A 26,107-nucleotide genomic window follows, 5' to 3' on the forward strand; every position below is an offset into this window, starting at 1 on the left:
CGGCACTGCTTTTGTCATAAATCAGGTGTCCGTATGAAGTGGGTCTGTTCATGGACTCTCCATTCTGTTTCATTGGTCATTGTCTATTCTTGTGACAATACCACTCTGTTTAAATTACTTAGCAGCTTTATAATAAGTCCTGGTAACTGGCAGCATAAATTCTTCAGCTTTGCTCCTCAAAATTGCCTTGGCTGTTCTTGGCCTTTTGTATTTCCATACAATGTTTTAAAAATCAGCTTGTCAAGATCGACAAACGTACCTAGAAGGATTTTGATAGGCAGTTTAATGATGCCAAGGATCAGATTAGGGAGAAATAACATCATTATAATATTGAGCATTCTAATGCATGAAATAGTATATGCACCTCTATTTATTAATGTCTTCTTTAATTTGTCTGTAATATTTTGTAGTTTCCAGTGTAGAAATCACTTACATGTTTCTGTACATTTATTTTTAAGTATTTGAATTTTTATGCTAATACAACTGTTATCATTTTAAAATTTCATTTTCTATTTGTTTCTTTTCCTAATGTGGGCTGAATTAAAGGGATAAACATAATTTTTTAATGCCTTCCTCCCTCCTTTCCTTTCTTCCCCAGCACATAATCTGTCTCTCAAAGGCATATCTTGGACACAGCATGCAAACTGTTTTACCTTTTGTCCCCTTATATTAAGAAGGCAGAGTAAATAAATAAATAGCTGCCAAGCAGATCTAGTAAGAATGCTCAGTGGACATATAATAGCCTCCTTATTAGTAGCAAGAGATAATTAAACTAATCTGAACAAACTAAAATATGACCAATTACCTCCTTCTCCCTGAAGTGAACTCAGCAAATACATGACACTATTGTCTAGACTGTTTGATTGTGGGATTTGTGGGCAAAACTGGGCAAATGGGCACATTCTTGTCCACTGTCTTGACTGGTTTTAGATATCGTCTCAAAGAATTTTTTTAAGGTAAAATCAATTAAACTAGGTTATATGTACTAAAATGGCTAAAGTCACACAAGCCTTAAATTAGTTATAAACTTTCACAAATGGAAAACTCAAATGAGTGATCAAAATATCCCTAAACAATCCATTTCCTAAGTGGGACACTATCTCTGTGATCTAAAATCAGATTTCCAATTGGAAATCCCATAGGAAATGAATCCCAAGTTAAGAGAAATCACCCAATTAACCTTCCAAATGAGAGTGCACACGCCTATTCAGAATGGCTCTCACTTCCATTACAGCAGACCACAACACACTACCACTGCCATCATCACTGTCAGAATAAAGCTCTAAGGAGGTTTCCAACACGTTTACAAATTAGTGGAAGGTCAGTGCAAAGTTCAACACCTCCCAAGGTATCCCATGTTGTCACTTACTCGTAAGATCTCCCTGCAGATGTACGCGATCCACTCTTCCTTCAACGTGTTACCTTTCGTGTTCTTGATCAGGTCAGTGACAGAGCCAGCACCACAAAACTCCATCACCAACTGGCAAAGGAAGCAAACACGCCATTATTATAATTACACTTCACGGCTTCCAATGAGTTAAGAAAGCATAAGGTGTCCCACCTGGATGCTTTGGAATGCCATTCCTGCAAAGAAAAAGTGACCATAAAACGATATATAAAACCTAAATTTTTATCTTAATTTTTTCCCAAAATGAAAGAAAGGAAAGATTATTTTTAATTTTCCAACCTGAAAATTAAAGCTGGAAAACTAGGAAACTCTTCATATTCTAAGTATTTGTTTTAAATGAGGGCAGTTAGGTGGTACAGATGTAGTTGAGAATATCCCTGTGTTTTTATCCAACGGTCAAACTCTTCTTTCCTATAAAAGTAGCATCATTCCCCTGTCTGAAAGAGCTGTGGTTGTCTAGGCAATCCCAAGTCAGAACAATTCAGTGCACACTGTTTATGTTATTGGCTTGTAAGTGGCCCTGTAAGCCGTCAGAGTGAGGACTATCTGCTTTTAATTAACTTCAGCAAAGGTTCCCAGGAGGCTGGACATATCAAATAAATTCAAAAAACAATAAGCCCTAATTTAGCACTTTTCATCCCCAAAGCTCCAAGTTCTCTATAAATATAAACTCATTACAGTACTCAGCAACCTTATAAAATAGGCAGAAAATGAATGTCTCCCTTAGTTAAATGGAGAAGTAGAGACTAGAGGAGGAAAAGCTATCCATTTGCTTTTACATTCATTTTCTAGGTTTAGAGAAACACATCCATTTCCATACATTCTCCCTCTTCTTCAAAAAGTCTGCCACAAAAGTCATCTTTTTATGACAATAATTTAGAATGACTAGCAATCAATCTCTGATTTGACACTAGAAACAGAACTAAAACGGGGCCATAATGAAATCACATTGATGGTTTTGGCTTTGTCCAAACGTACATTCCTAACCTCAGCACCATGTCACCAGGTCCCAAAAGATACCCCACCAGGCTGCAAAATCTTTGGGCAGAAATAATGTTCCCTTTTTTTTCTGCATGTCTGGTTGAAACAATAAAAACTCATGAAATGAGTTTCCTGAATGAGTTTCTAATGTCTGTTCTGATTTATCTTCTTATGATTTTACAAAGGGTAATGAAACCCTCCAATCTTCTCCAGAGTACCCGTGGAGACTGATCAGGAGCTTTTGTAAGGAAATTTGAAAATGCCACAACAGATCTCGTTCCAACCCAGTAAGAGTTGTAAAATTACCATATATGAGAGCCAGGAAGCTATCAAAGACCACAATATCATGTTAGACAGGACTGAGGAATCAACTTTAAGAGGTCTCACTGGCCAAAGATGGGATAATTTGAGCATCAGTAAGAATAAAAACTGCAATATCTTGAAACACATTAAATATGCTGAACTAAATGCGTTAATAAAGACACCCCTTAAAAAGAATATAATTGGCACTGTTTGAAGAAAATGAAGAACCAACTTCTTATATTGAGATTGGTAGATAAAGGGAAAGAATGAAGAATTTACACTGCCTTTCTTATACAAGTTTTACCACAGTGATTAAATAATAAAAGAGGTAAAACTTCTCTTCACAAAAAACAAATATTCCATCTAATAAGTGAAGAAGACATAATAGAATTACAATATCATTATTTCACAGCCTCCAATAAACTAGTGGATTTAGGCACTGATGATCAATGGCTGCTAACATAAAAAAAAAAAAAGAAAGAACCAGTTATGATTTGCTTCTTGATTAGAATAACACAACATCACCTAAGGAGTAGTCTTGCCAAAAACAAAAAAACTAAACAAAACAAAACCCCAAAACTAAATCTGATCAAGCCTCTACTTCCAGTTACCAATTTACAGGAAATTCAGAGGACTGAGGAACATGTTACATCATGGGGATATAATCAACAAAACCTAGAATAAAAAACTCCACAGGGGGTTTCCCTGGTGACACAGTGGTTGAGAATCTGCCTGCTAATGCAGGGGACACGAGTTCGAGCCCTGGTCTGGGAAGATCCCATATGCCGCGGAGCAACTGGGCCCGTGAGCCACAACTACTGAGCCTGCGCGTCTGGAGCCTGTGCTCCGCAACAAGAGAGGCCGCGATAGTGAGAGGCCCGCGCACTGCGATGAAGAGTGGCCCCCGCTCACCATAACTAGAGAAAGCCCTCGCACAGAAACGAAGACCCAACACAGCCATAAATAAATAAATAAATAAATTTGGAAAAAAGAAAAAAAAGAATATATAGGCAACTAGATGTTCATATACCAAAAATAAATTAAAAAACAAAAAACAAAAACACTCCATGGGGTAAATGGCCCATTTGCTTCAACAAATATATATCAAGAAGGATAAAGAGAGATGGAGGGGAAATCTGTAGATTTTAAAACATTTAAGAAGATATACCAACAAATTGCAATGGATGCAACTTATCTGGATACAGATTTTTTTTTTTTAAATGCTGCTAAAATTTTTGAGACAATCTACAGTCTAGATATTTGCTGACACTAAGGAAATGTGGTTGACATTTTTTAAGTGTGATAATAGTACTGTGGATATGTGAAAAAACGTCCTATATTTTAGAGAAACACACTGGAGTACTATGGATAAAACGATATGATGACAGTTTCTTCTACAAATAGTGCTGGGTCAACTGGATATCCACATGTGAAAGAATGATGTTGAACCCTCACCTCACGCCACATACAAAAAATATCTCAAAATGGATCAAAGACTTAACTATAAGAAGTACAACTGTAAAACTCTTAGGAGAGAACATGGGGTAAATTTCCATGACCTTGGACTTGGCAATGGTTTCTTAACTAAGACAGCAAAAGCACAAACAACAAAAGAAAGAGATAAATTGGATTTCATCAACATTAAAAATTGAAGGATACTATCAAGAGAGTGAAATGAAAACCCATAGAATGGGAAAAATATGTGCAAATCACATATCTAATAAGGGTCTAGTATCCAGATTGTATAAAGAACTCTTACAACTCAACAACAAAAATATAAACAACACAATTTAAAAACAGGCAAAACATTTGAATAGACATTTCTCCGAAGAATATATACAAATATATACAAATAGCTAACAATGTTCCACATCAATAGTCGTTAGGAAAACATGAGTCAAAAGCAGAATGAGATACCACTCCACACCTTCTAGGATGACTATAATTTTAAAAAAAAGAAAAGCAGAAAATAATATGCTGGCAAAATGTGGAGAAATTGGAACCCTCCTACATTGCTGGAGGGAATGTAAACTGAGACAAACTGTTTGATGGTTCCTCAATAAGTTAAAACATAGAAATACCACATGACCTAGCAATTCCACTTCTAGGTATATACCCCCCAAAATTGAAAACAGGTGTTCAGACAAAAACTTGCATATGAATGTTCAAAGCAGCACTGTTCACAATAGACAAAAGGTGGAATTAAACAAACTGTCCATCATCAGATGAATAAATAAAATGTGGTATAGCCATATAATAGAGTATTATCAGCTGTGAAAAGGAATGAAGTACTGATGCATGATACAACATTGGATGAATCTTGAAAACATCATGCTAACTGAAATAAGCCAGAGGAAAAAAGCTAAATATTGTATGAATCCATTTATATGAAATATCCAGAAGAGGCAAATACACAGAGACAGAAAGCAGATTAGTGGCTTCCAGGCACTAGGTGGAGGGAAGAATGGGAGTTCCAGCTTAATGGGTACAGAGTTTCCTTTTGGGGTGATGAAAAAGTTCTAGAACTAGACAGAGGTGATGTTTGCACAACATTGTGTACTTAATCCCACTGAATCATACACTTTAAAATTATTAAAATGGTAAATTTCAAGCTATGTGTATTTTACCAGAATTTTTTTTTTAAAGATGATGAGATTTGTTTCAAAATAATAGAAGGGAGGAAGTAGATGGCTATGTAGATGGGGCAGGATTGACTACTGGTTTGATGACTGTTGGGGCTAGTTTTGGGCACATTATACTGTTCTGTCTACTTTTATGTATTTTGGGGATTCTGTATAAATACAAAGTTAAAGAAAATCTCAGTTATGTAAATTGTGGTTTAACAGCAGCAGGATGGACCAAAGGAACATCTTTGAGTAGAAAGAAAAGAACATTTTCTCACGTGAGCAAAACATGCTTGTGCCCCTTCTCCAAATCCTATCTTGAAAAACACAGCGACCAGACCTCCTACAAGTGCATCCATTGCTCCTGTATCAGCTGGGGAAAATGTCCCACCATTGAGCTCTATTAGCCACATAATTATAGTTCCCAAGGAAAGCAGTGGAAGCCCAGTGACTCCAGTCTTTCAAAATTAGATTGGACAAAATACTTTCAAATATTCAGTAGGAAACAATCCTGCTCTAGCCAGGCACTAATGTCAGTGGTTTCTATAATTTGCTTCTCCATTCAGCTCCAGCTGAAGGCTGCTAAGTTCTTTTCATCTCACTATGGAACAAAATGATTGTTAAATTATGTAATGGGATTTTTTTTAAAAGAAAAAGAAAGAAAGAAACCAGCCTTTGCTAGCAATCGGTTCCTGCAGCCTCACAGCAACCCTGATAATTACTGCCACCACACAGTGGGGACACTCCCTCACCACAAGTAACCTCATCACATTAATAAACAGAAACAGGGCTCAACATGCCAAGCCCAGCAGTGATAAGTCAATAACTTCACATCTCACAAGCAAGAAATAATGCATCATTAATATTCTTCCTGAAAGAAAGTCCTCAAAGAGTTGACACTGGGGCAACAATACTTGCTAACATTTACTGAGAAGTTACCATGTGCCAGGCACTGGGCTGAGTGATTTGCACTTATTGTTTCATTAATTCTCCTTCTCCTCAATTCCCTTTTCTTTATTTATTTGGAAATGAAGCTTAGTTATGGTCTGCAGCCTTATCCATGGTATATATACTCATTAAGTAACTAGAGCAGGGTTGAAAGCATCATGCTTTCTCAAGTACTAGCTGTATGACCTTGGGCATGTTCCCTAACTCCGCTGGGCTCAGCACCTCGCCACCATCACTATTAAAACAAAATAAAAGCATCAGCCTTATATGTGTGATGTGAACACTGTGTTTTACAGAATGGAAAGCTTCTGGTAGCCAGAAATCTCAAACTCTATTACTTATCCATTCTTTGGTCTGTTTGCATTTATTAAAAAAAGTTTCCAACTTGGAAGATAGCATTAATAGCTCCCCAAGGTCCACTTCACTTGGATGGTGAGGAGATGGCTGAAAGAGCACCTATAAAGGGCACGGTGCACATGTGTTTCTAAAACTTCTGTTAATGAAAGAGTACCAAGGACACATGTCTTTTTTTCAAGCTTGTATCATACAGCAAGAAGACACGGCAGTGCATCCTAAAACACTGGATATTTTTATTTGGAGGGTTGGAAGACGGTGTAAGAGGTTTAAAGAGAATCTTATATTTGAAATTCTCATTCAATATCACCTACATAACTGGGTCAGAAAAATGAAAATACACATGGATGTCACTTGGGAAGAAAGGAAGAAGGTTAAGTTAAAGTGAGGACAGAACTGCACTCAGGCACGATGGGGGCTGGGCCTGGGCTGGACCTGGAACCTTGTCAAGGTGGAAATATTTAAAAAGCAGCACAGTGTGTAGTGCAATCCAACTGTTAGGGAAAAGGTTGCCTGGATTGTTGAATGTGGGTAGTTATTTCTATGCAAATTAAAATGGTTAATTTTTTAAAACAAAGAGTTCTAACATATTTCACAATTTGCATGGTTGTTTATCACATACTTTTGTCTGATGAGCAGGATACTTTCTCTTAGAGGTTGTGGGGTAAGGAGGTACTTATTATGCCCTCCTGTGCTTTCCCCCTCCTTCAGGATGGTATTTAAGAAAAGGGTCTTTGGGGGGCTTCCCTGGTGGCGCAGTGGTTGAGAATCTGCCTGCTAATGCAGGGGACACGGGTTCGAGCCCTGGTCAGGGAAGATCCCACATGCCGCGGAGCAGCTGGGCCCGTGAGCCACGATTGCTGAGCCTGCGCGTCTGGAGCCTGTGCCCCGCAACGGGAGGGGCCGCGATAGTGAAAGGCCCGCGCACCGCGATGAAGAGCGGTCCCCGCACCGCGATGAAGAGTGGCCCCCGCTTGCCGTAACCAGAGAAAGCCCTCGCACGAACCGAAGACCCAACACAGCCAAAAATAAATAAAGTAGCTATAAAATTAAAAAAAAAAAAAAAAAAAAAGAAAAGGGTCTTTGGGAAATTGGGATTGACATATATACACTACTACGTATAAAAGAGATAACTAATGAGAACCTACTGTATAGCACAGGGAACTCTACTCAGTGCTCTGTGGTGACCTAAATGGGAAGGAAATCCAAAAAAAAGAGGGGATCTATGTTTATGTATAGGTGATTCACTTCGCTGCACAACAGAAACCAACACAACATTGTAAAGCAACTATACTCCAATAAAAATTAATTAAAAAAAAAAAAGAAAAGAAAAGAGTCTTTGGCCTCAGCTGATCCCAGAAGCAGTCCCAGAAGCACTATGTGAGTCTTCCCTGAGGTCGCCCCCTAACCGGGAGGGGCATGGGTTTGGAATCAGCAGATGTGGTCACTTCTAACTTGTTTTTTTCCAACCCGAGTCACCTCTGAAAGAATTTAAAAAGGTTTATTCGCAGAGCCAGCCTAAGAGGCTTAGGATGATTTCTGGGGTCCCTATAGTATTCACTCACTTGCTAGTTAATTGGTTTTAAGTTCCTATAACAAGAAACAAAGCTTTAAGGTATTTTAAGACTGCAGGACTAGCCTAGAATATCTTGACAAGAACATATTCCCCCCAAATGTCACTAGTCAGTCACCCACAAGAAAAATGACTACTAACAGATTCCTTCTCTTTTGTAGTAAAAGGAGGGGTGGGAGACAGGGGTGAGGAAGAGGAGGGAGCGGGAGGATGAAGGTTGACCTAAGATGAAAGAAGTCTGCACCAAGCAATTGCAGGGGCAGTCTAAGAAAAGGAGAGGAAAGATAAACTTCCAAGAATTCACAGGTCTGCAAAGGGTCAGCCTATTGACCTTGAAGGTCCAGAAACATCAGCAAGGCACAGGATATTTTTATCATGTGTAGCTGGGAATAGCCAAAGATCCCACCTGCATGATTTATGAAGGTGTTAACAAAACCCAAACTCAGTACTTTGTTACAGAATGCTGCTTCATTTGCCAAAGGTAGTTTAAGTTGCACAATATAAAATGTGTGTATGGAAGTACAAAAATTGGTGGGTATACATTTATCATTTCAGTTAACTGATGTAAAGGTAAAGCAAAACTGTGGGGAATTTCAAATTTGGAAAAGCAACCTATACTGGCTTTTGCATTCATTTTTATTAATTTTTTAAAATTTTATTTATTTGTTTATTTTTATTTATTTATTTTTGGTTGCGTTAGGTCTTCGTTGCTGCATGTGGGCTTTCTCTAGTTGCTTTGAGCAGGGGCTACTCTTCCTTGCCGTGTGCGGGCTTCTCATTGCAGTGGCTTCTCTTGTTGCGGAGCACGGGCTCTAGGTGCGCAGGTTTCAGTAGTTGTGGCACGCGGGCTCAGTAGTTGTGGCTCGCGGGCTCTAAAGTGCAGGCTCAGTAGTTGTAGCGCACGGGCTTAGTTGCTCCACGGCATGTGGGATCTCCCCAGACCAGGAATCGAACCCGTGTCCCCTGCTTTGGCAGGTGGATTCTTAACCACTGCGCCCCTGGGGAAGTCCCTTGCATTCATTTTTAAACTAGCATGTATTTGGGGAAACAAAAACTCCTTTGGCTTCTGAATTATATTCTTGGACTTGAAAACAGAATGCTTATAACTACAAATTCTAAGTCTTCCAAACATAAAAAGATGAGCCCCAAGGATGTGAAGTCTCAGGTTTTGTCAATAAAGTTTCTGGATATGAACCACTTTATATGTTGAGAATGACAATCACAGTTTGAATCTACTAAGCCAGCTGGTATTTTTAGCAACAAGAAGCCTGCTCAAAGGACAGCTAGAAACGCTCAGTAGTCGCCCATGTCTAAGGAGAGAGCCATCTGAGAATCAGCATGACAGCATTCAAAGAAAGAGAAGTTAGCTGCTTCTTGGATTTGGTACCTGGTACTCAAATTTCTCAGTATGCATGCAAGATCTTCTGGAGGGTATTTCCTGTTAGGTGTAAATCACCACATGCCCACTTGAGTCATGGACTCAATCATAGAAACTAACCTTAAAGGCTAGTTTTAGAAGAATTTGGGATGGGGATAGGGGAGCAAGTTTTCAGGAAAGTTAAAAATAGGAAAAGTAAAAGCAACACTGGCTTTAGAGGACTTAGGACTAAGAAACTTGGTAGGTGAGAATTTTGAGAAGTGCAACACAAACAGGAATATTGACTTCAGCTCAAAATTAATCTAGAATAGGAACCAGAGGGTTGTATAGACCATTAGCAGAGTAACTGTAAGCATATATCAAGTCTTCCTTTTGCTAAGGTGAAAAGCAGTTTAAGCACAGTTCAAATAAAATTCATTGGGATAAAAGAAGAAATCATTTTCACATTCTTGTCACAGAATCACCCGTTAATTCATAAAAATGACTCCATTAAAGCTGAACTCAAGCCCAGTTGCAAAGTATTAAATCAGGTGCAGCTTTAACTCTGTGTTTGTATGTAAGCAACTTACATTCTGTCTCTACGGGTCATGCAATGGGGCAGCTCCAAGACTGGGAGACTGTTTACAATCCCTCCTCCTACTATTTCAGGCACACTTCTATATTTACCAAATTCAGCCTTTACAAATTTCTACTCACAAATAATAAGATTCAATCACTTCTCCAGACAAGTGACCTAGGCTGTATATATGAAGGAAGAGAATTCTTTAGTAATAAAATTATCAAACACTAATTAACCCCCTCTCCCCTATGAAAGCCTCATTTCTGATGCACAGAACTAAGAAAAGAGTAAATTTCAATGAACTGTTCAGAAGACTCAGATACAGGTGGCTGGATTTTTAATGGTACTATCTGCAGCACTTTACATTTCAATCTTAAGACAACCAAAAATGTTAGTCGGCATGCTTTTTGCCAAACCAAGATGCTACAGCAATGTAAATCCAAACTATAAGAAACTTGGATTTCGGGGGCTGTGGCCAACATCACTGCAGATTCTAGAAAGGATCCCCCATTGGTGATTGAAAGACATCTTGGTTCATCCCAGTATCTCATTCCCAGATGGTCTTACATGGGGCGTGGAAAAGCAATGTCAGTGCATGAAGTGGAGCGTGCATGGAAGACAGCAGGCAGTGACAGGGCTCTTGTGCAATCGGAGTGGGCGCGTGCCCTCTAGACAACCGAGCTACTGCTCTAACGTGCTGCTGATATTCAGCACTTCAGGCCCAAGAGTTCCAGATCATCTGATTTTTCAAAACCTTTCAAGGAATCCAGACTTTTGTGTGGAACAGCTGTATTTTTTTTCTAACGTTGGCATCATTAAAGCACCACCACCTTCTGTGGGCCAAACTAAACCCATTTACCTGGGCAGCAATTAGTCTCCGGGTCGCCAGTTTGAAAACTCAGACCTCGTCCAAAGTTATCGTTTTTATAAGAAAGAAACCAATGACAGTGATGCTGCCTCTGGTCAAGGTGAGACTCCAGGTCTCCGGACGCCAGGCCAGGTCTCAGCCAGCTGCTAGCATGTTTCCCCTAAATGCACACAATATAATTTCTTAACGCTTAGCTCTGCAAGTCTTCAAGGATACAGTCTAATAAATGGCTTATTGAGTCATCTCAGTATAATCACCTACTATGTCACTTGACCAACCTACATTTTGGAAGCTAATCAGAAATGTTTTTCCTTTTATGAGATAGTCTAGCCCCGTGATTGTTGCGGTGGTATCAAAAAAAGGTAGCAAAATATTTGTGATTTCGCTTACTAACTTTAGGAAGTTAACCCATTTAATAGACAGGCCTTCTCACTCCCAGTGTCTGAATGGCATGCAGCAAAGTGGAGAGCTTCTCTTTGCTGAGATGCAGCAGAATGAGATGGCCATGTTGTGTGTCAGGGTTCGCCTTGTTTCTGAGAGATCGGAATCTTTATTGAAAGAGCTCCCTTTTTTGATTTCCGGATCAGGCCCTGAGCAGTTGATAAGGGAGAATTACTTGGCCATTATCAGAAGTAGTTGTATTTCCACAAAGAGCTGGTACTAAACAACAGTTTATCTCTACGACAAGACTGATAGAATTCACACAGATTATAATTCAATCAGACACCTGAAACAGCACATATATTGGTTGGTGGCCTATGTGCAAACCTCTGTCCTCCAGCCACAGCAAAAGAAATACCTGGGGAATAGTTCCTGTCACCTGAAAACTGGGAATAAATGTTAGAGAGTGCTGCCCTTGGTTGCTACAGGCTCCGTCTCTATACAATCCATAATAATATTTTTATATAAATGTAATCCTAACAGAATGCCATTAGCCCAAAGAGTCAACTATCTGTGACCTTTGCAATTATTTGCTAAAACACTCCCAAAAGGTTTAATGTACTTTTCAAAGTATATTTCTTAGACTTAAGAAATACTGTCTTCGTAGCAGCTAGCAGGTCTTGCTGTCCTCTTTGAAAGCTGGGGAAACTGACAAATGAAGATGAACGGTGAACTCAAAATAAATTTGTGTAAACGCAAAGCTTCAGTCCTATTTGGAACACCAACCTCTGAAACTATTTTTCACAACTATTGGAACTATTTTTCACAACAAAAAGGAGAAGAATGTAGGGTTCAGGGGCTTGATTCTAGCATGAGGCAGCTTGGGGTTAGCTAATAGACTGGCTTCGTCACTCACTAGTTGTGAATCCTTAAGCAAACTTCTTAACTGCTCTGAGGCTAATTTCTTCATCTGTGAAGTGGGGATAATGAGAATATCTAATTTGTAGAGGGGTTGTGAAGATCTAATGAAATAATATGACAATGCAAACAAATACAGTACTTGGCACATGGTAAGTAGGTGATAAATATTACTTGCCATTGTTATTAACACAGAATGGCCCAAATTTAGTGAGTCAGAGGCCTTGGAACAAGTACACACTATTATATTCTATAACCAAGTTCCCATCAATATTGTGATCTGTTGTTAATTTACCAACTATTATGTTTCTGTTCTGCCTTTAATTTTCTAAGTTCCTCCTTAGTTTGCCATCAAATAGAAGAAGAACAACTAGAAAAAGAAATGATGCTTTTGTACCCATGAGGCATTTCATAGCTTTGTATTTTTATCCCCAGTGACATATAAGCTAATGGACCATTTCTAGTGGGGACAGTCAGAAGAGCCCGCTGCATGGGCACAAATCTGACAAAAGGGAGGCTCTCTGTCTACCAAGCAGAATGTGGGGCATATAATTGCTGCATTTTGCCACCAGCATTTGATTGCAGGTGGGGAAAATGGAATGTGAAGGCAGAGTTCCTTCCCACATGGTGCAGGTTTGGAAGTGATCACTACTTGTAGACGCCCTTTTGTGAACTTCAGGAAGGGGATCAGCTTGCTGAAAAAGTCTCCTCATTGGCCTTCCTGCTCCTCCTCTGGCCCCCATCTGGTCTAGTCTCAACACAGCAACCAGAGGGACCCCTTCACTCTATGGGTCAGAATCCATCCCTTCATCTTCAAAACCCTCCAGTGGCCCCCAGCTCACTCAGAGTAAAAGCTGACATCCTGCCAATGTCCTGTAAGGCCCTGCCTGATCTGGCCCCAGGTCTCATTCCCACATCTTCCAGTCACACTGGCCTCATTGTTATTCCTGGAAAACACCGGGCCTGGAATGCCCTTCCTCGAGTTATCTACAATGGGGCTTCCCCTGGCCACTGCAGCACCTACCTGCAATCCTCATTAGTCTTTCCCTGCTCTTCCAGGCATTTATCCTCTTCCAGCATGCTGAGTAGCTTTCTGACTTATTATGTTTATTGTTTGTGGTCTGTAGCAAGAATGTAAGCTGCATGCAAGTAGGGGCTTTTATCACTTTTGTTCATTGATATATCATAAGTGTCCGTAAGAGTACCTTGCGTCTAGCAAGTGCTTGATATGTATTTGTTGGATGAATGAATGAATGGATGAATAAATGAACACATACTCATGCAGGCTCCTAGCTCCCAGCAACCACAGCCATCTCCATGGGAAGAGCAACTGGCCAGGGTGCGAAATGGTGGGCAGTGGCTTGTTTCCAGAGCATAAAACCTCCTGTTTCTGCCGTGCAGATGCAAACAGGCTTGCTTCTTTCTTCCAGTGCCAGTCTGAAAACGGACTGCAGATTTTGCTCATTAAGAAAAAAAAAAATTTAAAAACCCCAAAACTTCCAGTGCCTTTCACAGAACTTCAGGCCAAGCTAAACTGTCACATTTCAAGACATCTGCATTCTTGTCCTGTGTCCATCCATTAATGAGCTCGGAGGCTCTGAGAAAGACAATTAGCTTCACTGGGATCCAGTAAAATAAATGACAACTAATTTTCCTTCCAGCTTAAAAAAATCTCAGCATTAGGAAAAAGGTGAAAACAAGTCAAGCCCTGCGTGACCACTCCTCTCCTTCCTCAACCAATGATTTGTAATATATATACCCAAATTTTAATAGTTCAGCCTAATAAGAAAACTATCCTGTCTGGCCCATCTCACAAAAGGAGTGATATTAATAGTTACGTGTGACTCATCTGGAAATAGTTGTACTACCTCAGGTGATAAGCCAGAGGTGATTCCAAAGCTGTATTAATGCTTTCTTTTAATCTGGAGCCATAGCTCTGACCAAACCAAAAAATGCTTCTGCAGACAGTATCAAAATAGCTATCATTCTCCTCTTGTCATCTGCTGCAGCTTGAAGCAAGGCAGGGGTCATTGCTAAAATGCTAGATTCCTGGCAGTATAAAAGTCCTTTGGGAACACAGAGATATTTAAACTAGTGCCATCTCATCATATCCTGCTGAACATGCAGGCCACAGGGAAACCGAACTCTCACAAGTACCTGTAGCAATTATTGGTTTGAACCAATAATAGTAGTAGTAATCATAATCATAATCATAATAATAGCAACCAAGTTTGTACCAATAATATCACTTTCATTCACAAAACAACTATTTTGTCAGCATCACATGCCCAGCCCCTTCCTAGTGTTGAGGAAGACACTGAGATGCAAAAGACACATTCCTTGTCCTCAGAGCCTGTCTATATGAGGAGCAAAGATAGCCCAATGAGAAGCAATTATAAAAGACATGAAAAAAAGTTTCCAAACTTAAATTACTGAAATTACTACCCAGAAACAAATATCTTCAACATTATTGGCGTACATTATTCTAGACATCCCCGTCATGTTAACATATGTATATATATTTTTTCTTTTTTCTTTCTTTTTTTGACAAAAATGAAAATGTACTATATCTAATCATAGCCTCTAAAAAAGCTTTTAAAAACCCTCACTAGGGCTTCCCTGGTGGCGCAGGGGTTGAGAATCTGCCTGCTAATGCAGGGGACACGGGTTCGAGCCCTGGTCTGGGAAGATCCCACATGCTGCGGAGCAACTAGGCCCGTGAGCCACAACTACTGAGCCTGCACGTCTGGAGCCTGTGCTCCGCAACAAGAGAGGTCACGATAGTGAGAGGCCCGCGCACCGCGATGAAGAGTGCCGCAACTAGAGAAAGCCCTTGCTTGAGAAAGCCCTTTCCACTTGCCGCAACTAGAGAAAGCCCTCGCAAAGAAACGAAAACCCAACACAGCCAAAAATAAATAAATAAATAAATAAAATTTAAAAAAAAAAACCCTTACTATAATTGTTCATGTTCATCCATTTGTAAACATAGATCTACATCATTTTAACTGGCTGAATATTGTCCCTTAATGGATTTACTTAAGTGATTCCCTATTAGTTAGCATCTACATATATTTTTATGTAGTTACCCAAATATTCATTTAGGGTATGTTCCTGTGTGTGAAAATACTGGGTCAAAAGTAAGGCAGTTTCTTTGGGAGATTAAATATAGATATAGATACAGATATAGATATATCTGTGTGTGTGTGTGTGTGTGTGTGTGTGTGTTCCAACTGTCCTTGTGTAAAGTTGTACCAACATTCATTTCTACAAGCAGGGGGCGTGAATGTCCATTCTGAGTATATCATTAAAAAAAATCTTTGCCAATCTCCTGGATAAGAAGTGGTATCTAATTCTTGTTTTCTTTTGCATTTATATTGTCAGTAAGATTACACTTTAAAAACATCTTTATTGGTAATTGACGTTTATTACTTTGTTAATTGCTGCCTTGTCTTAACTCAATCTTTCTATTAATCATTTCACATATTTTCTTATTGATTTATAAAAACTCTTTATCTCTAAAGGCTACTAAATTCCTTCTCATCATATATTTCTTAAATTAGCTATTTGCATTTTTTACTTTGATTATTGAATTTTTTGTATTTTTTATATTGTAAAGAACTTACATTCAATATTAGATCCTGAATCTTTAATGACGGACATCAAAAAGTCTTTAAAATATACCTGAATTCAATACCAGCTTTTTCTAAAATATACCATAGATCTACACACATTTTAAACGTATTCAAATATTTTTTGAATTTTCATTTTTCACAGTAAAATCTTTTAAAAATTGTTATTAGTTTTTCATGTTTCCTTTTGTCCTTTATTTTATATTCATTATTTTATCTTTTACAGCAAAATTGTCTATGGCCAATTAGTTGTGTGGTGAAACTGCTTGTGGTGAAACTGCCTGCAGCAAAGATGTTTAAGCCAAAATACAGGACATGAGTTTACTTCTCTGTAAACCTTAGTTTTGTCATCCAAAAAAATGAAGATAATAATAATGTCTACCTCAAAGAGCTGGAATAAATGATAAGATTCATAAAAAGCAAACAGCATGGTACCTAAAGTATAATAAAAACTCAATAAAGGTAGTCATTAGTGGGAAAAAAAACAGAGAGCCTAACAACTAGCTTTAGGGATGGTCCACATTAAGGGATAGAAGATAGAGAGTTATTCAAGGAAATGGGAGAAAACGTTGAAAACACAATTTATGGATATCATGGAGTAAAGGATTTCAAAAAACGACTGAACTTAGTAATGAGGATAGAGAAATGCACTATTCAGTCCTGGGTGTTTTCTATGTAAGAAAAGCAAATTTGGGGCTTCCCTGGTGGCACAGTGGTTGAGAATCTGCCTGCCAATGTAGGGGACACGGGTTCGAGCCCTGGTCTGGGAAGATCCCACATGCCGCGGAGCGACCAGGCCCGTGAGCCACAATTGCTGAGCCTGCGCGTCTGGAGCCTGTGCTCCGCAACAAGAGAGGTCACGATAGTGAGAGGCCCGCGCACCGCGATGAAGAGTGGCCCCCGTTTGCCGCAACTAGAGGAAGCCCTCGCACAGAAACGGAAATGAAGACCCAACACAGCCAAAAAATAAATAAATAAATAAATAATTTTAAAAAAAGAGAGAGAAGCAAATTTGGGCAGCACTACATACCCAGAGTTGGTCATCCATGCCTGGTGGGTTCTTTTTGATAAAAGCACCATAGTATGTAGCAATATTCCGGTGATGAGAATATTTCTTCAACATGTTAATTTCTTGTTTGATTTCTTCCTCTTCATCCTATATTAGAACAATAAATATTGTCATGAAAATCCAGTGTCTTTAGTAGGATTCTGTTTTTCATCACCATCTATATCAACTATGCAATAATTTCTTTCTTTGTTTTTTCTTCTGTGGTAACAAACAAGCATAATTACCATATAACTTGACTTTCTTCCTTGACTACAAAGAAAAAATTTACAAGATAACACATTGGCAGTCCAAGGGGGTCTTCTGTTTGTACAGCAAACCAATATAGCAGGCAACCTGCTAGGAAAAAAAAAAATTCCTCATCCTTTCACCTGGAAGAGATTAAGGTAGACAAGCTATTAAGATAAAACTCACTCTAGGCCTCTGGGTACTATGTCCATCAAGTACCTATCACTGATCATACCTGGTATAGGGAAGATTAAGAAAAGTGAAAAGAAAAAAAATACAGGCTCTTCGATTTAAAATTTGTTAGGTTCATTTTCTTTGAAGTCTCCTTTTATTGAAGTCCCTGATGGAAGATGATGAAAGTCAGATGGGAAAGGGAGCAAGGGTAAGTTCCCTCCATCTAAGGATGTTCACAAAGCAGGAGTACCCATCTCACCTTCAGGAAAGTACACATGAAAAGAAAGGGGACATGTGGTAGTGCCACGAATGTGAAAAGAAAGAACCCTCCTACAGAGTAAGTTTCCTAATGCAGATTTCACTCGTTCCTAGTTTCAATTTGGAGTCCACTAACTTGGGCCTTTTTAAGAGAACCTGACATCACTGGTGAAGAGTGTGTGTGTCCTCCCATAATTTTTTTAAAAAATATTTATTTATTTATTTGGCTGCGCTGGGCCTTAGTTGTGGCACGCGGGATCTAGTTCCCTGATTAGGGATTGAACCCGGGCCCCCTGCACTGGAAGTGTGGAGTCTTAACCACTAGACCACCAGGGAAGTCCCTCATAATTTCACTTTGAAGTGTACACATCAATTGGACTTTTACATAGTATTTTATTCTTGAGGTTGGTGGAAAATATTTCTAGCCCAGGAAAACTGTTTTAGATGCAGCAGTAAGAATCTCTGAGTGTAAGATGTTACATGGCCATTACCTGAAAGACCATTCACGGTGTGTCCCTGTCTGTAACCCTCACCTCCTCCAGCTACTTGGTCTCTACGTTGCTGGGCCCTTCTGTGGTCTCCCATGAATGCCTTCTTTCCCCTTCCTCTTCTTCACATAATTTCTACTCATCCTTCCTGACCGAGTTTAATGGACACTCTTGAGGGATGTTTTCCCTAATTCTCTCGGGTAATGTCAAGTCTCCCCACTATATCTTGTCCACCCCCAAGCCTGCACACACATTTGTTGGTACTAGAACAGAGGTATGGGTCATACTGTGTCATAATTGCCCTTTTACTTGACTCCCTTCTCCATGGATTGTAAGCTCCCTTCTGCCTTCAGATCTCAGTTCCAGGATCCCTTCCCCAGCAAAGTTCTCTGATCTGCCTGCCTGTGGTTCTAGCCCCAGGGATCGTCACGTGTCTCTTCCTTTGCAGCACCTACCAGAACGGCAATCCACATTTATCTATCTAAACATTTGATTGAAGCCTCTCTTCCCTGTCAATCCATAAAAACTATCAACACAGGGATCCTGCCTGCTTTTGCTCTTTATAAATAACATCCTAGCATCAAGCAAAATGCCTGTGAATAAATATGAATAAAAGAATGAATACCTACAAAAGTTCCAACCAGTTACAGCAGCATTCCTTACAGCTTGAAAGGAACTGGTAAAAATAAGAGGAGGAGAGTTGTGAAATGCTGACATTTGCTGACCACACAAAAATAAGTTTTAGTAAAAAGCAATGGAGGTTTGCAAACCTAGGAGAACGGAGTATGTTACATATGACGTGGCTTAACTAAGTCAAAGACTAGGTAGTCTCAAAATAGAATGTATGCTTGGGATGCTGAGCTAAGAAGAAGCACGTGGCCTTAACAAAGGAGGGGAGTAGAGGAGTGAGGGGCTGGGATACGGGGGGAGGGGATGGCACATGCTGACCAAAGAAATCTTCCCTGCGGCTATCAGAAACTGCCTACGCCTTCACTGCAGGCCTAAGGAGAGACTGACCTTCACAGTCCTTCAACTTGTTGCAGGGTCCTGCAGCAGGCCTCCAAATGTCTGACGATTGTGCATATTAGCTATTTTAAACCCACCACGCGGGGCCTGATAATCGTGGATGAATATAGGATGTGAGCAGATGTACTTTAGGGAAGCCTAGATAAAAGGGAAGAAAACAAACCTGAGGGTTTCTGGGGCAGTCTGGCATCTGCTTTCGATTAAAGAGGCAAGCACACGAGACAGTAAAACACCCGTCATTTTCCAGCGGCAGCCGGACAGACTCAGCTTGGGTCATTCTTAGTGAGAAGTGGGGCTGGTTCTACAAGTATTTGCTGCCTGCCTCAGGTTCTCAACGGGATGGTGGCTGATGCGGGAGAAAGAGAGGAGGAAAAAGTGCCTAAAAAAGCTCACCATATCATTAAGGAAACAAGAACTTATGAAACAGTTAAATAACAGTGTGATTCAGTATATAATTAAATCCAAAATAAATAGTACTGGAGACCAGAATGAAGTCAGCAGGTTCCCCATGGCTTTGCAATGGTAAACTGAGGCAACATGGTAATGAAGAAAGCATATGCATTAAGTCAGGAAAATGAGGGGTGGCAGGTGGGGAGCATGTTCGGCTTGAGCTCCACTCCTTTCTGGCTGCATGATCTCAGGAAAATAACCTACCTTTTGGAGCCTAATTTTTCTCATCTATAAGGAGATACAGATTTTATAATAGTATCAGTATTATTATATGTCCCAATCTTCTGTGAAAATTAAATGAAGTATGTGAAAGTTATAAAATATAATACAAAATAAACATTATTAATCTTCTCAACCAATAAATAAATAACAAAGGTAGGAGAGGGCAGGAATGTAAGTAACTTGAGTTTTAGGTTTAAATTGTTTAAATTCCGAACACAGTTAGGGAACCACTGTGGATCATGGTTACGTAGCTCTAATACATAACCTTGATCTTGATCTTATATGACCTTGTAAGTGAGCGTGAAATTTATCAGGCCTTCAGGGCTACTGTTTATCCAGATTTCAAGACTAGTGCAATGATGGCCATGAGTTACTCAGTGAAACTGAAAGGGAGGCACTTATTATGACCATAAGAACACATTTAACCCCTTCATAAGCAATCCAACCTCTTACAATACGGCTCATTGAAGGAGATGGGTTACAATGCTTTCAAAAGGACAAAACAGGGCTTCCCTGGTGGCGCAGTGGTTGAGAATCTGCCTGCTAATGCAGGGGACACGGGTTCGAGCCCTGGTCTGGGAAGATCCCACATGCCACGGAGCAGCTGGGCCCGTGAGCCACAATTGCTGAGCCTGCGCGTCTGGAGCCTGTGCCCCGCGACGGGAGGGGCCGCGATAGAGAAAGGCCCGCGCACCGCGATGAAGGGCGGTCCCCGCACCGCGATGAAGAGTGGCCCCCGCTTGCCGCAACTGGAGACAGCCCTCGCACGAACCGAAGACCCAACACAGCCAAAAGTAGATAAATAAATAAATAAATAAATAAGAAAATCCTTTAAAAAAAAAAAAAAAAAAAAAAAAAAAAAAGGACAAAACAACAACTGAGGCTAGAATTAGATTACAAAGTTATAAGAAGCTTATCTTCTATTTTGTAAATGGATTATTCTTATGTCTTGAGAATTGAGCACAGGGGTCAAGCTCACTGGGAAACTAATGACCACTGGGTCACAATGAAAAACAAAGTAATGGTACCAAATTGTCACAAATGTTAAAAGGGAGTAATTTTAATAAGCTAAGTCCAATACTCTAGGAAGAACCATTATTTCAATCAGAAGACTTCAAACTCTTGTCCAAGCTGACTTATGTAAAGTCAAGCATGGCCATTTAAACTCTCCGAATGTCAGTTTTTTTCACCTGTAAATGGGAAAAAGAATACCTATCAAAGTCACCTCCTAAGGCTTAGAAATGATTAAGTGCTTATATAAGCACAGCTTTATTATCAACATAAAGAAGATTGTTTTTTCTCAGGATGACGAGAATCTATTTACTGCTTACTATTTGTGGTAGACTAAAAGGAAAAACGGCCCGATATGTGGCAGCCCCCGACATGAAGAGGTGGAGTCCATTTCCTCTGCTTGTCTCTGGGCTTGGCCATGTGATTTGCTTTGGCCAATGGGACATTAGGAAATGCGACGAAGCAGAGACTTGAAAAGTATTTGTGTGTAGGGGTGGACTTCTCTCACTGCTTGCAGAGAACACTTCTATGTGAAAAACGAGAACCAGCCTCCTGGAAGATGATAAAACAGGTGAAGAGACAGTGCTTTTCAAATGCAAGGAAACGGATGATCCCAGACAATGCTTTCAAGCCACAGACCACCTCTGATGACTATATGATGATCACAACCGTGGTCATAAAGTATAGCCAAAGCCAACCTTATGTAATGTTTTGTTCCAGAGGTTGTATGTGTATTATCTCATTTAATATTCAAAACAGCTCTATGAAGTACATGTTTTTAATGATCCCATTGAACAAATAAGGAAAATGAGTTTCAGAGAGTTTATTCCTATTTTAAATGTTAAAGCTAAGAACCAAAGCCAAGATTCGTCTGACTTCAAAGTCAGTGCTCTTAATTCTAAACTGAAAACTCCTAGACAGAAGAAAGGCAATTACCTACGGTGATAAAACCAAAGCTGCTAAATCATGAAAGGAGAGTTTAGGAGCACCTTAAGCCAGGGCTGAAGAGAAACCTGCCTTTGGTCCTCCAATTAAAGGAGCTTGTTAGCACACACTAGTATTTGCTTATGAATGATTCTAGGGGATGAAGGAGGGATTTTAAGTTGCATATTTATTACATAGGGGAATATACTTTAAGCACCTACGATACAGTAGGATTTAAAAACAGAATTAACGAGACACTTCATATTAGTGTGCTCTATAACAAAGGGTTTGCCCAACGTTCAGCTCTCAACCCATGGAAGAGGAATAAACCTGTGTAATTCTTACAACAATCCAAGGGACTGGTCAGTTTGAACTCGCAAGGATGTATGAGGTGTAGAGACTCATAAATGCGACTACACCCTGGATGTTCGGACACTGGCTAGAACCACTTCTGCCCCTGCTCACCTGTCCTGCTCTCCACAGTGGTTGCTGGCATTAGGCAGGTTTTTGTGTTAACACGTCTACCATTTTCACCTTTGTTGCTGACTGAATGTGACACAAAATTGAAGACAAGTTATTGTTAAAGAATCATAGACTATTAGAATTTGTAGGGATTACTAACATCTTCTAAAATGTGATCTAAAAAAAAGTTTAATAATTTGTAGCACTAAAATCCCTTTCTCCGACAGAAATTTTATTCAGGATGCCAATATACAGCCTCAATAAAAACTAGACTTTTAAAATCAGTAAACATTTATTTTTATAAATTAAACTGTTATATGTAGTACACACAGCTATATTTAAAATGGATAACCAACAAGGACCTACTGTAGGGCACAGGGAATTCTACTCAATATTATGTAACCACCTAAATGGGAAAAGAATTTGAAAAAGAATAGATACTTGTATATTTATAACTGTATCACTTTGCTGTACACCCAAAACTAACACAACATTGTTAATCAACTATACTCCAATAAAAAATAGTTTAAAAAAAAAGAAACAAAGGGTGACTAAACTCTTAAAAAAATTAAGCTATGTAATATCTAGATATAAAGTTAATCAATGACAACAAAGGGGTTATTTTAGTGAAGACAAATTTAGAATTTTTGAAAGAAAAAGTCACATATCAGCTTCAATACCTTATTAATTTTCAGTTCTGTTTTGGTTCCAAAGGATAGAGAAAATCTACATTTCCTCAGATGGGTAATTGTAAGTGGTAACAATTACTCTTAAAAAGCATGCCTTAAAATTTCAGTGGAAAATTCATACTGAATGACATTCTGCACATGAACGGAGTAACCCAGATTACAAATTGAAAAGTTGCTGTTTTCTTTTATTTTTTAATTTTAATTTTTAATTTTAATTTTTAATTTAATTTTTATTGAAGTACAGTTGACTTATAATGTTGTATTAATTTCTGCTGTACAGCAAAGTGATTCAGTTATACATATATGTACATATTCTTTTCCATTATGGTTTATCACTGGATATTGAATAGAGTTCCCTGTGTTGTACAGTAGGACCTTGTTGTTTATCCTTCCTATATATAATAGTTTGCATCTGCTAATCCCAAACTCCCAATCCATTCCTCCCCCACCCTCACTCCCCCTTGAGAAGCTGCAATTTTCTAGTGTGTTCAAAGTTGGTATATAACATTGAGTTTGAGGGTTTTTAAAAAAATCAGTTTATTAAATATTAAAATATATGAAACATTAAATGAGACTTAAGCATGTATGGATCCTCTAAAATTATCTCAAGGTGGGTAAGCACCTGCCAACTATATATTTACAGATCTAGGGAAACAGGTCTAGCATGATTCAACGAGTTGCCTAAGCCCGTATTTCTTCATTGCAGCACTGCTAGAACTTGGGTCTTTGCCACAGTATACTGCAAGCGGCACTTGGATTTGTTGTATATGTTAACCCTAAACTAAATGGATTCATTCAATAAATATTTATCTGCTACTCTATCCCAGGCACAATGCTAAATAATAATAATAATATAATACAGTCGTCCCTCAGTATCCATAAGGGATTGGTTCCAGGATCCTCCATGGATACCAAAATCCACAGATGTTTAAGTCCCTTATGTAAAGTAGCATAGTACAGTCGGCCTGCCATATCCGTGGGTTACACATCCTCAGATTCAACTAACACTGTGAATACAGAGGGCCGAGTGTAATACAAAAATGGACATAAAACATTCAAGCTCTTCCACAATGAAACTTACTATAGTCTCGTGGAGGACACAAATGGAAATCAAAGAATGATACAGATACATGCAAAATTACTAACTTGAGAGGTATGGGTAGCTGATGTTATTAGGGGCCTTAGGGGAGAGAGCCGAAAAATCCAAGCGTGAGCTGAATTTTAAAAGCCATGCGGGAGGTTACCCAGTTAGGGGAAAGAAAAAGTATAATGTGATGTGACTGAGGAGGGATTGGTTTCCTGGCAGAGAAACAGTGATTACCAAGGCCCTGTAGCTGGACAGGGTAGGGCATATTGTCTTCTATGGGAATCGTCGGTGCCACGGAGAGAAAATGAAAAACGTCTACAAGAGATGTGGTAATAGTAACAATGTGCACTAAACACTGTGTTCTACATATGGGTCTCAAATTCTTTATTTTATTATTTATTTATTTATTTATTTATTTTCGGCTGTGTTGGGTCTTCATTGCTGCGTGCGGGCTTTTCTCTAGTTGCAGCGAGCGGGGGGGCTACTCTTTGTTGCGGTGCGCAGGCTTCTCATTGCGGTGGCTTCTCTTGTTGCAAAGCTCGGGCTCTAGGCGCGCGGGCTTCAGTAGCTGTGGTGTGCAGGCTCAGTAGTTGTGGCTCGTGGGCTCTAGAGGCGCAGGCTCAGTAACTGTGGAGTACAGGCTTAGTTGCTCCGCGGCATGTGGGATCTTCCCGGACCAGGGATGGAACCCAAGTCCCCTGCATTGGCAGGAGAATTCTTAACCACTGCACCACCAGGGAAGTCCCTCAAATGCTTTATAAATGACTATATTTCCTTCTCACACTAAGCGTATGAGAGAAGTAATATTATCCATATTTATACATGTGGAATAAGGGGAGGTTAAGCAACATGCCTGGGGTAAGAGAGACATGAAGTGTCAAAACTAGGGTAAACCCAGATGAGTAACAGTTTGCAGTGCTCTTCTTTACCACTAGGCTAACCTGCTCTCTCTTTAGTAGGAAGTAGTATCCCTTAGAGAAGCAGACAACACGAGGGTGACATGCATTCTTCTCACACCCAAGCCTGCATGGATGTATGACTCCCAAGAGGACTATGAATCTTAAAAATAGGTTTTAATCCTAGGAATGTTGTCATTCATTTAAAATCTATGATAAATGAGACAGCTTTTGCAGCAACATGGATGGACCTAGAGATTATCATACTAAGTGAAGTCAGAAAGAGAAAGACAAATATTGCTTATATGTGGAATCTAAAATATGATACAAATGAACCTATCTAAGAAACAGAAACAATCACAGACATAGAGAACAGACCTGTGGTTGCTAGGGTCGGGGGGTGGGGGAGGGTTGGGAGTTTGGGGAGTCTGGAATTAGCAGATGCAAACTATTATATATAGATGGATAAACAACAACGTCCTACTTGTCCTACTTGCACAAGGAACTATATTCAATATCCTGTGATAGGGCTTCCCTGGTGGCGCAGCGGTTGAGAATCTGCCTGCCAATGCAGGGGACACGGGTTCGAGCCCCGGTCTGGGAGGATCCCACATGCCGCAGAGCAAGTGGGCCCGTGAGCCACAACTACTGAGCCTGCGCGTCTGGAGCCTGTGCTCCGCAACAAGAGAGGCCACGACGGTGGGAGGCCCGCGCACCGCGATGAAGAGTGGCCCCCGCTTGCCACAACTGGAGAGAGCCCTCGCACAGAAACGAAGACCCAACACAGCCAAAAATAAATATAAATAAAATAAAATAATTAAAAAAAAAATATCCTGTGATAAACCAAAATGGAAAAGAACATGAAAAAATATATATATATGTGTATACATATATATATATATCTGAATCACTTTCCAGAACAGCAGAAATTAACACAATATTGTAAAACAACTGTATTTCAATAAAATTAAAATAAATAAATAAATGAGATGGCTTACATCCTCAAGAATCCTCCACCTACAATTCAGGTAACAGCCCACAGGAATCGGAATGGGTCGTCTTTTCTGATGGCATTAACAGTGTAAATGATAATGTCTTCCCTTTTGTCTTTGGTTACTGGAAAAAATAACTATCAAATTCCCTGTGGCTTGTAATTTGGATCTGTTTTTTCTTCATCTGGCTTTCTAGTCTTTATATTTTCT

At 39.5% G+C, this 26,107-nt stretch overlaps 1 protein-coding gene across 4 annotated transcripts in view; it reads right to left on the reverse strand.

Annotated features, from left to right (window-relative positions):
* Positions 1-26,107, reverse strand: part of TNIK (TRAF2 and NCK interacting kinase) — a 412,707-nt gene that overhangs the window by 134,233 nt on the left and 252,367 nt on the right. For all 4 annotated transcript variants that reach the window (XM_057546114.1, XM_057546113.1, XM_007197510.2 and 1 more), the window contains exons 4-5: positions 16,955-17,080; positions 1,370-1,480 (exon numbers count right to left, since the gene is read on the reverse strand). In XM_057546114.1, the coding sequence (XP_057402097.1) occupies positions 1,370-1,480; positions 16,955-17,080 (237 nt within the window). The remainder of the gene's footprint in view (positions 1-1,369; positions 1,481-16,954; positions 17,081-26,107) is intronic.

Source organism: Balaenoptera acutorostrata, chromosome 4, assembly GCF_949987535.1.
Source record: "Balaenoptera acutorostrata chromosome 4, mBalAcu1.1, whole genome shotgun sequence".
NCBI classification, from domain to species: Eukaryota; Metazoa; Chordata; class Mammalia; order Artiodactyla; family Balaenopteridae; genus Balaenoptera; species Balaenoptera acutorostrata.